We start from the raw sequence: 11,616 nt of genomic DNA, 5'->3' as shown, positions 1-11,616 counted from the left end.
AGGATTACAGATAGATATAGATAGATATTGATACTTTATTGATCCCCGAGGGGGGAATTAAGTTACAGGTATGTGCATTTTTTAACATGATCATTATTGATGATTAATTTGCTGCATAAACTGCAGATTAGGCTGTTGTAGTTGGACAGATTATAGATTATATTGGCGCTTAATTCCAATAAACATTTTCAAAAGGTTGTGTTAAGGTGATTCTAATGGTTCGTGTGAGAGTCTATCTTCGTGCTGTATGCTTATGAAGTATGTATGTTGTTATGCAATCTGCATCCAAAAGTAACCTTGTGCACGAGGTCAGAGAAAAGTGATCACCACACGCCCCCTGCTGTTTAGGTGAGGTCACTGCAGCTTCGTTTCCACACCACCAATGAATGAAAACAGAAGTCAGTGTTAAGAAGCAACAAACTGATTTTATGAACATGAATACTTGTCATTACAAAGACGTTGTTACATGAATCTCTTTTTTTTTGGCAAAATAAGAGAAATAAATTTCGCCTCCATGTCGAATAAAAGAAAAAAAAACAAAAACATTTTGGTCCGGTACATGAAGCGATGCTTTTATACATATTTTTACGCACGTTATTCTGAAATTTGCTTTTACATTCAGTAGCATCTCCTTGTAGCCCTCTAAGCGCATGCAGCCTGAGTGTGGAAATCATCCTTGTCGAAATTAAAAACAAAGCAAACATGATCCACACACATGACAGAAACGAGCCCGCCTTCTGTTTCCACGCGGATTCTCATGCATCGGGAGGCTGTTAAGGCTGTTAAAACCATCTGCAGAAACTCATGATGTCTCTTTTGGACCGCTCAGAAAGATTTAAAGCAGTAGATATTTACCGGTGGGCTCTTTAATTATTATTAATATTATTATTTTTGCACTTTTAAGCAGGAGATGAAAGCAAAATAGCAGCAGCGACGTGTGTGTGTGTGTGTGCATTTCTGCAAAAAATTAGAGTTTACTCGTGACTCCCACAGAGCCCTGAGGTGGCGTCTACTGGCACACAAACACCTTTTTGACATAAGTACAAACACAGCAGGCCAACACTCGCATACACGCAGTTTCTTAATTACATTCACACATTTGTTTGTTTTTTTTTTTTGTTCCTTTCACAAACACATAAACACAGACAAATAGAGGAGAAAGAGGGTGGTGAAAATACTCCAGAGGCATTGAAATGGCAGCAGCTCCTCAAGTTCACTTCTCCCTCGGTTCCCAGAGAAGGTGGGTGAAGTAAAAAGAGGAGGGAGGGAAGGAGGGAGGGAGGGAGGGAGGGGGAGGATCAGATGAAAGGATTTCTCGACGTCCCTCGACTGGGGTAAACATTCCCCTGTAAGACAAGAGAGGCAGGGTGAGAAAAAATACCTACCAGCTCCGCCTCACTGGTGCCACTTGTTCTCCTGGAAATATAACTCACCGTAAACGGGTTCACCGACATCGGACGGGGGACTTTGGATTGAGAGTCGGACGAGGGAAAGGACGCAAAACCTGCAAAAAGACAAAAAGTTGATATGACTGAAGAAATCTCAGCAGATCATCTGCACCTTCTTTTCATTCATAGAACAAAAGAAGAAGTCAAAGAAGTAGCTGACTGGGAGCATCCAAGGAGGTGTCCCCTGAATTATCCCTTTAGGTTATAATATGTGAGGCTATGACTGAAACAAACTCTTACCATTGGCTTCCTGATTGGTGGTGGCTGACTCATGGGGAAATGCATTCTGGGTGGCGGGCGCTGGGAAGGAGGTGGACGGAGGAAAAATGGAGGTGGGCGAGGTGACGAACGCGCCGGAGTCACCTCGGAGGAAAAAAACACAAAACCCATGAAGAGAAGACTAAAAGACACGACTGGTATGAGATGAAAAGCAGAAGCAGACATGAAGCTGTAATGAGCTGTGTGACCAGTCAAAGGCATAATACTGTTCAATTATTGAAACAGAGCTGATGGACTGCACAGAGCTCTGAGGTCTAAAAATGAAACTTAATGCCGAGTGCTCATTTTCACCACAATACCAAGCAGCAAGCTCCAAGACTGAGCATGAAGCCCATGTGAAGTGTTACAAAGTGCAGTTCACCTCGCAGCCACTAGGGGCTGGCTCTAACATTTCACTCATATTAATACATCCAACTTTACAGCAGAAATAAACATGTTTACAGCCCTGGTACAAACACTGTTTTTACTACAGTCTATGAGTCTTGTCAATCATGTTGACTGGCAGGGATGAAAGAGTTAACAACAAAGCAGAGACATGTTCTCCAGCAGATCATCATGCTGGCTGGTTGTTGGATGATTTCTATGCTGGCAGTGTTAGCCCAAACACTTTTTTTTGTAAACAAACTGACAATCGTGTTGGACAAGAAATGTGCACGAGGCTTACCTCCTGAGGTGCTGCTGAAGGGGTTACTGGGGGAGAGGGCAACAGGCTGCTGGGAAGCTGAGCTGGAGCTGAATGGGTTGGGGAAATCTGAGACACACAGGGAGAGAAAGAAGGGGGGGGGGAGAAGAGACAGGCAGATAATTCACAGTGTGCCGGGTTAACAGGGTGCATTCCTGCCTATTCAAGCCCAGCAATGCTTCAAGTCTCACAGGTGCAGACTAATTAGGGAAAAGTTTTAAATTTGAAAAGGATCAATATGGTTTATGTTTGGAACCTACTTGCAAAGGTTTGGGAGCTGGAGACTGTATCGACACCAGGGGAGCTGAGAGAGAGAGAGAGAGAGGGAGGAGGCAGGAAATGAGCTTTATATGCAGGAAAATTAAAAATCCGTCATTTTAAATTAACATTTTATTCTACCTGGCAGGAGTAGAGCTGGATGAGAGCCTGCTTCCAAAGAGGGTGCTGTACTGCGGAGGGCCACCAGGTGGAGCTGCAAACAAACATTTCACATGTCAACATAACCCCCAGGCCTATAACGAGCCCTAATTTAAGAGATCAAGCGCCACTATTATCTGGAAAAGAGTCAAAATCTCAAAAGGCTGTGATCTCATGCATGTAAGTCATTGAAGAACAGAAGAATTACAAACACCCCGAATAAAATATATGGGCCCATGTTCACCTTGATATCAATCAAAAGGAGCCCGGGCAGAAAATCAATAACCTTCTTACTCTGCCGGGCAGAGGGAGGCCGCGTCGAGGGTGAAACACAAACAAAGCTGGAGGGTGCTCTCGCATGAATCCCGTGCATTTAAAGCAGCCAGGCCTGGGTCCTGAGATACACACAGCTGATTTCGAACAACCACATCAACAGGGTCCTTTGAATCAGACTATGCATGATGTGGAGCAAATACAATGAGCATAATTCAGCTGCTAAAAGCCTTGGCATTTGGAGTAAGGATGTTATGCAACCTAGCTGAGCTGGCCGTGACAATCTGGATCACACGCACACTCAAACTCTGCCTCTGCCTCTCCGGCTATCTGTTACACCGTGGTGGAAGAAGCACACAGGTCCTTATTAAAGCCCACCCACCGGTACATGAGCGCAAAGTCCCCTGTGATTGATATTATATGTGACATTTAGCACACGGTTGCTAATGTACCCAGTCAAACACAAGTTTGGTTAAACTGCAACAACAAAAAAAAGGTCATTAAACCCTTTAAGTTAATAGTTAATTAGACATACGTATTAATATACATAGTATGTCATACATCATGTTAGCAAGCTAGCTAATAACCACTGATACATTTAGGATTTTAAACTGTTATTGGGAAAAGATATTTGACCAAATACAGAATAGTCCCATATTAATGAAGCAGAAATGGTTTCAAATTAAGAGCTGAATTCTAGCGTATCAGCAAACTGGTCCTACCTGCAGTGGTTGTGTCAGAGAAGACACTGTCCAGCTGTGACACAGCAGCGTACTTGTCCTGGCCGCTGCAGCTCCTGACCGGCGGTGTCGTCTGGCTGACGCTGACAGGCTGTTGCTGCTGCTGCTGAGGCTGAGACAGAGACTGTGGCAGAGGTTGCGGCTGGGGATGGCTCAGACCTCCAAAGTCCACGCTGAGGGATTTGGGGAAGGCCCTGAAGGGTCCTGTGGCCCCTGAGGTCGACACTGTCCGACCTGAGAGCAAAAAAAAAAAAAAAAAAAGACTGAGATTTAAAAAAAGACAGATGTTCCAATGGTGCATTCAAGTGCATCCTGGAGGTTTGGAAATCTCCAGAATCATTATTATAGACGTGCTTCGTCATTTATGTGAAATGATGTGTGAGCATTCTTACGTCGAGAGCAAACTCAGCAGAAAAAAAAGTTACAACTACTGTGCATGTAGCAGGCAAGCATTAGCCACACAGCATGCTAGCATCAGCCGGTGAGTAATTAGCATGGCGACACAAACGAAAAGCAACTTTCAGCTGAGGAGTTTCAGACAGAGACCAGACCAGACTTGACTGGATACAGATTATCTGCTGATATAAAGCATGCACGAGCCCAGCTGCATGTTTCTGTGATGTGATCATACATACAGAGAGAGATATGGACTATCTCTGTGAACATACCTGAACTTCCTAGAATACTTGTTTAGGATGTTAATGTGTACCGTGGGATTACAGCTGTGCCCTACATAGTTTGAAAGTGCTCCAACGACAACGTGGTGCAAAAAAATATCAGCGGCCCCTCTGCTGACGGGGGGGGGGGCAGAAGCCACCTAAAAATAGCATTACTTGTTCTTTTTCCTCTGAGGGAGCGCTGTCTGTGTGTCTCTCCTTGACCCTCCCATCCTTCAGATCTGTGCTTTGAAGTGGGGAAACCTGACTGATGAAGAAAAACATTGACCCCCACTTGCAGTATGTAACACTGACCAGACATGATGACTTGGGACGGCTAACACAGAGCGCAGCTGTATTCTGAAATAAAGCCACGTGCACGCGAGGCATGGCCGGCGCCGGCATGCCCCGCAGATCAGCCATCTATTATGAATGATACAGCAATGGAAGAGCTTATTGATCTCAAAACACACACACACTCAAAAAGCATCGGCTGGTCTTACCTAATGTGAAGTGGTTTTTGAAAGAGCTACTGGCTATAAAGAGAGGAGAGTCAGAGAGAGGAGAAAGAGTGTCACTGACGTCTTGAGAAACTCTCTTTTTTTTGCTACTCGTGCAGAGTGGTGACATGGAGGCATTTTCTTCAACCTCCTCCTCTCCTTCTCACAGCAACACTTAGAAAGAGTGTCACCCAAGGATTTGCACAATCTGGACAACATGATGGCAACTATGTTGTAGCCACAGAGTACAACAGAGGAGGGTCTGTCATCATCAGATGACATATATTATAAACATCGTGGCTACACATGTTACTACATTTAAGTTAGTGGAAGTAATCAAGCAACCAAAATGTTAAAAATAACCTGAATTATCAGTTAGCATGCTAACCAGCTAACCACCAATCAACCCAACACCAGCCCAACAAGAGAGGAAGAAGTAGTAACCAGGTGATAAATGTCAATAAAACAAAAACGACCAGCTGGGGGCGCACCTGAGGGGCGTGGAAGGGCAGGGAAAGAGGGGGCGTGGCCTTGCCCTGCCAGCGCTGATGACAAGGAGCCGGGCCGCTGTCTTTCTATCCCACACAGGGTGGGATCTGAATTGCAGAAAAAAATAAGAACAGAAGGAAAAAAAATATTTATACGTGACTCAATTTATGTGACTTTTACTTGAATCGACGATCCGACCTTTCAGAGGGGGGTCCCTGAAGCTTTGGGAGCGCGATGGCCGAGCAGTGAACACATCAGTCCGCATGTCAGCAGGCGAGATGGCGGGAGCTCGATCCCACGACGGCAGCTGGGACTGAGACTGAGAGGACAAGGAGGAAACAGAAAGAAGCAGATGGGAGGCAGAACACAAAGGCAGACCAAGTGAGTCTCTTTCATCCTTTCTTAATAATTCATAAGCAGAAGCTTTGATCTGGAGGCTACCTGGGCCTCCGACCGGCCGAAACCATCAGTCTCTGTCTCTGCGCTGTAGACCTCAACTCAGGTCACTTCCTCACCTCCCAGTGTCTTTTTTTTTTTTTTTGAAGAACTTCCTCTTTTTCTACACACTTTCACTTCCATCACTGTCTCCAGCCATCACCAAGCACATTTAAAACATACCAAACTCTCACCAGTGGCCTTGAGGTTCTGGCATTAGGAGGCATGTTATGAGGCGGGCCCTGGCTCGCTAAGGGTCCATGTGAAGGAGGCACAACTTGGACCCCCGGACTCCAAGGTCCCTCCACATCCCTCCGGTTCTTACTTTTGGAAAAATGCCTGCAAAAAAAAATAAAAAAAACTAACCGACCACATAACACAGAACTATCAGCTTCAAATAAAAAGCCAACAAACAAATGTATTCCTCATTTCCACTCGTTATCCTTGAGCTATTTTTTCACAGCTAATTTTAGAACAAACCTCATAAGTTGTTATGATCAAAGCGCGCCCTTTTCTTACCTGCAAAAACATGATGTTGCCACAGGAAATTAATCAATTATTTCATCAGAAAAGCTGCCAAAATAAGACTCCAGCTGTGCTAACAGCTGTACTGAGCCATCATAGATCTAAGCTGAATGCTAACCCCAGGGAGAAGACGTTCTTATGCCAAACAAACCTCCATACATACAATACAGCTTGATTGAGCATCATTAGCATGTTAGCATGCTAGCACTTGACTGTCTCCAGTATTTGCATAGATGCAAATACATCAACACATGATGATTGTGTAAATTTAAACAGATGAAACAATCGGCGGATTAATTAATAAATCATCCCAACAGATCAAATGTAACCGTCCATTTCACGCATCAGAATTCTCCGTGCAGCCGATTTCTCACCATTTTTTCTTCTCATATTTATCCTGAAGGAACTCTTTGAACTTCTGAGAGTCCTTCATGTCGGAGCAGCCGTCCGCCTTTGGGTCAAACACACACAGCCAGGTCCTTCTCCCAACCTGAACACACACATTTAGCAGAAGAAGAAAAAAAAACACTTAAAAACCAGGCAGCTCAAGATTAATTGATAACAAGACAGGGGTATAAAAAAAAAATAAAAATCAAACCACAGTCCATGTTGACATTTCAGAGAATCTCTAGCAGTCATTAACAGATTTTCTCACCAGTGATTCATCTGCGGGTGCAAATAAAGTCAGAGTGCGGCAAATATTACTGCCAATGATTCATAAGTGAGCGGATCACTCTTCAGAGGATGAGGAGAAAAGAGCTGGACGATACACACCTCTGCACATTATACTTGACTCAAATACACACACTTCCTGGCAGACAACAAGCTAATAAAAACCAGTGAGCACTCATCCTGATAGCCTGAAACACTTAGTGTGTGTGTGTGTTATAAGCTCAGGAGTGAGTACAGCCCACACCAGTGCTTTCCTGAGTGGGAGATGCATCATTTTCATATCTATTTTAACTCCATAAAAAAGGGCATTCACATCTTAAAAAGAAGAATTTAACAACTATTGTCAAAATACTACAAAGATTTGTGACAGAAATAGTTAAAAATGACCCAAAGATAATCCAACATGCACTAAAATAAACTTTTCTTACATAACATTAAGCAGAAAAAGATGTTTGAGGTCATGTAGAAGTGTTGTCATGGCATCATTTGTCCAGCAGGGTGCACTGTAAACTACACACATATCTATAGTGGCTAAGGAAATTTAAAACATGGGAAGTGTTTCCAGGAGGAGCCCAAAAAGTGTCGCACCTTGCCTATTTCCTATTGCTCTTGTTGCTGTTTAATAGGTTATGATGTCGGAAATGAGCTTTATTTTAACATCTTAGCCTGTTGCTTAGCACGTCCTAGCCAGGTCCGTCACCTTTTTAAGGTCCCCGGAAACATGAACAGGAAATAGACCATGGCTTTTGTGTCCTTTTGTTTCGTGGCACAGTGTGTGCCCAGCAGCAGCATTCTTCACACCAAAAAAATAACAACCACGACAAGAGAGCTTTCTAAACCTGGACCAAAACAGCAGCAATGACCTCAGGTGACCTCTCTATAATAAAGAAAGAAATGCATGACAGCCACCCACCTGTAGCCCCCCCCCATCACTCACCTCGTTGCCATGGTTTTGAAGGAATTCCACTTCCTGTTGGGAGAAAGTTGTCATGGAGATAGACTTGACTCTGTGGGGAGGGTTGAGGCCTCTCCTGGGACACAGAGGAGAGATGGAGGGGAGGCAGATTGAAGTGAAATAAAGAAGATCTGCAGTCAGTCCTCACTTCTGGGACAGGGCACAGAGGGACAGAGCAGGTGGGAGAGGAAATACCCGACATGTGACTGTGAATTTAAGGGCAGATCAGATGTGGAAAAGGTGTGTGTCTCTCTCTCTCACACACACACTCACACACCGCTTGTGACAGAGGAACATGTGTTTCCAACAACCAGACATTCCTCCAGTATCCTCTCTTCATGCTGGGGACACAAAGTGGGACACACTGCTGTACTACTTGCGCAATAAAGTGCTGAAACCGTCTTCCTGAGGAGTGTTAGGGCTAAAACATGCATGCAAAATGTGACAGCGCGCGCACACACACACTGGACAGGAGCCTACAGAGAGAGAGAGAGCGAGAGAGAGTGTGTCAAACCTGCACCATGACGAAATGAAACGTAACTCAGAGCTGGAAAATGACCAACTAGCGGTCTGTCGGTTATGAAGCTGCTGGCAGAGAGAGAGACAGAGGCAGACACTGCGTAAATTAATGTGTCCACACACACACACACACACACACACACACCCTCGGCACCACCCCCCTGTTAACATGGGGGGGGAATAAAATAATACATTTGTCTCTGGGTGGTGCATGGTGCAATCTCAGGCCTGGTACTTTTACTCTGTGTGTTTGTCCTGATGCAGTAAACAGAGGCTGCTGAGGGGCGGCGGGTGTTTTTTTTTTTTTTTACTCACAGCATTCCGGAGCACGACGTGCACACGAAGCTGCCCACCGTGATATCGGTGTAAGTCACCCCGGGCTGGTTGCACTCGAAGCAGTGTTTGTTTACTCCAGACTGGGCCAGCTCCCGGACCTTGCGGGCGCAGATCTCCTGGTTGTCCCGGTGCTTTCGGTTCGACATTGTATTCTGGCCGGTGCCCTGACGCGCAGGCTCGGTATACCCCGGTGGTAACCTCCTCCCGGATCCCCCCTCCGTTTACTACACGGAGCACTTCACGCCCGCATTGTGGAAACGCTATTTATGCGGCTTCACCACCAAATACAAGGCTGCACGGAGGAGAGGAGCGTCAAGTCGCAGGGACGGAGCTGCGCACACGCCGGAAACCGTGTGGCGCTCCTTCAAAATAAAAGCAGATTAACAGGTGGCGCTTTGGATGCTGGTCAATTTTGTACTTATTGGAGGCCTGTTTCTTTAAAAATGTGTTCCAATATGACCACTGGTTACCTCATCAACAGTGTTTGTAGGTCAAGGTATTTTCCAGTAAATCAGTGTCCAGTGAGTCAGCTGTTTTCAGTTTACTTTACCCTGAAGACTGATAATTTTGTTTTTCAACAAATACATACCGAAATCGAAGCTTTGTTTTAAAATGTCAGCTTTTCACAGTGTGTCACATGATAATCCTCCCAACGGATGTCATGAAAAAGAATAAGAAAGGTGTTTGAGAAATAAAAGCTCAATAACACATTTTAGGCCAGAAGAAGATACTTGGAGATGGAGATTAAGATTAAATTTATTTAATCCCTGTAGGGCAATTAGTTTGTTATAAGAAGAAATGACAATAAATAAAGTGAATACACTTCTATACACACAAATACACATTAGAACCAGAGAAGCAAAACAATGTTATTGATTAGAATTTTACAGGCTTGGTGAACGTAACAATCTGCTGATTTATGCTTTAAAAAAATCAATTTAATTTGAAAACAGACTGACTGGAGGAGCTTTGACTAATCCTGCTGCTGTGATAAGTTCTTCACTTCTGATCATTTGTGTCTCTGCCCTGTGACTGCTCATGGGGAGAGATGACAGGAAATGAGAAAATAGAGAACATGATCCAAGGAAGGTGTGATATTTCCTGCAAAAATCTTCACGTAGCACGCTTTAATCAAGTGAAGCACATTTTACCAAAATGACTTAATTTCACTTCCACTCCTTCGCCTGCGTGCTCTGGGTTTGGAACTGACTCCATAGTCCTTCAATCTGGACTTCCTGAGGACATATCAAATAAAACAAGTTGTATTAAGATACAAGATAGATCATGTATTTGACTAATAATAACACAGAAAGTCTAGCAAGGAGTATAACGGTAGACCTTAACAGCCTAGTAAGTGTGCTACAAGTCAAACATCTTCATCCATTTCGCTTCGTCGTGCTTTTAATTTGAAAGGCACCCCGGATGTCCTCACGCGTATTCGTGTCTTGTTTTATACTTGGACAGATGCTTGGGGGATCTCCTGTCAAAGACAAACAAGAACCTGTCGAGTAGCCAAGTTTTACTTCGTGCGACAAGCGTCCCTCATTTGCGCTGCGCTGTCTCTGTGCGCATTTTACGCACACAACATCCGTTTTATTGGCGCGGCAGTGCACTTCTGACGCTCCCTCCTGCGCGCACTCTAACGTAGACAGGCTGGTTATTTTTAAAAGCAGCGAGGGAAAAGAAATAAATGGTAAAATGTGTGTTATTGAACTTTGAAGAAATAATTTAGTTCAGTTTTCTGTTTTTCTAAAGCTGTTGTTTTTTTTTCTTACCACAGTTTTAAATATATGCTGTCATAAAATGTTTTGTGTTGCGAGGCAAGGCCTGAATTATTTATTTTGATGAGACATCTTAGCAACAACAGACCTAACTACGCCCTTTCACTGACGTCTGAGATATGTGTGAGATTTTCACTCACAGTCACACAGAGCTGGTCAGTGAATGCACCACTAAACAGTGATTACACCACTAAACAGTGATTACCTGTTACCTGTTACACACAAAAAAGCTCATGTGCAATTTAAACAAAGTTAAAAAAAAAAGTCAAACAGCATTTTTAATTAACTAGTCTGCATAGCTGATTCTGAACAGCAGGGGGAGCCACAGATAGATAGATAGATAGATAGATAGATAGATAGATAGATAGATAGATAGATAGATAGATAGATAGATAGATAGATAGATAGATAGATAGATAGATAGATAGAGTGAGTGTGTGTGTGTGTGTGTGTTTATTCAGGATCATGAATACAGACACACTTGAGCTGCTGTAATTACACGGCCCTGCTCAGCAGACAGTTTGTGGTGATGACAACAAAGTACAGAGAGCTAGTTTAATGTTGCCCAACACTCAGGTATTGGTTGTTTTGTCTTCTTCGAAGGTGTAACATATGGAGAACTATTAGTGCCAAGTTAACGACATGTTTCAACAAGTTGATATTTTCAAGTCTTTTGTTCGTTTGTTTGTTTGTTTGTTTGTTTTGTTGTTTGTTGCAAATTATTTGATTTTCTTTTTGCAAATGTTTCCAAAAAAGCCTGTGTTTTTAATTATTCTGTATTTTTTTTAATTATAATATTTGTTAAATTATTATTTCATATGTTTTTTATATACACAACACACTGTCTTTAATTTAGATTTAGTAACACTTTCGTTGCTTCTTGACAGACATGGCTTCCTTATAAATAGA

At 43.4% G+C, this 11,616-nt stretch overlaps 1 protein-coding gene across 2 annotated transcripts; it reads right to left on the bottom strand.

Moving 5' to 3' along the window:
• Window positions 1–1,217: 1,217 nt before the first annotated feature.
• agfg2 (ArfGAP with FG repeats 2) lies at window positions 1,218–9,276 on the bottom strand. 2 transcript variants are annotated; one of them, XM_028429168.1, is made up of 14 exons: window positions 8,906–9,276; window positions 8,054–8,147; window positions 6,819–6,934; window positions 6,114–6,258; window positions 5,683–5,803; window positions 5,487–5,591; window positions 4,999–5,031; window positions 3,822–4,073; window positions 2,809–2,881; window positions 2,670–2,713; window positions 2,392–2,478; window positions 1,689–1,811; window positions 1,434–1,504; window positions 1,218–1,346 (listed from the first exon to the last, which is right to left on the bottom strand). In XM_028429168.1, exons 1-14 carry the CDS (start codon window positions 9,070–9,072, stop codon window positions 1,299–1,301), a joined length of 1,479 nt encoding a protein of 492 aa, XP_028284969.1. In that variant the 5' UTR covers window positions 9,073–9,276; the 3' UTR covers window positions 1,218–1,298. The 2 variants fall into 2 exon arrangements, with proteins under 2 accessions (XP_028284969.1, XP_028284970.1); XM_028429169.1 differs by lacking the exon at window positions 4,999–5,031.
• Between the last annotated feature and the right edge of the window lie 2,340 nt (window positions 9,277–11,616).

Source organism: Parambassis ranga, chromosome 18, assembly GCF_900634625.1.
Source record: "Parambassis ranga chromosome 18, fParRan2.1, whole genome shotgun sequence".
NCBI classification, from domain to species: domain Eukaryota; kingdom Metazoa; phylum Chordata; class Actinopteri; family Ambassidae; genus Parambassis; species Parambassis ranga.
The sequence above is the reverse complement of the archived record's forward strand: the minus strand, read 5'-3'. Positions and strand labels throughout refer to the sequence as shown.

Coding starts and splice junctions, on each gene's coding strand:
- agfg2 (XM_028429168.1), bottom strand. CDS start 9,072: ATGTCGAACCGAAAGCACCGGGACAACCAGGAGATCTGCGCCCGCAAG. Junction 1,505..1,688: donor CACCAATCAGGAAGCCAATG/GTAAGAGTTTGT, acceptor GTCTTTTTGCAG/GTTTTGCGTCCTTTCCCTCG. Junction 1,347..1,433: donor TGTCGGTGAACCCGTTTACG/GTGAGTTATATT, acceptor CTTGTCTTACAG/GGGAATGTTTACCCCAGTCG.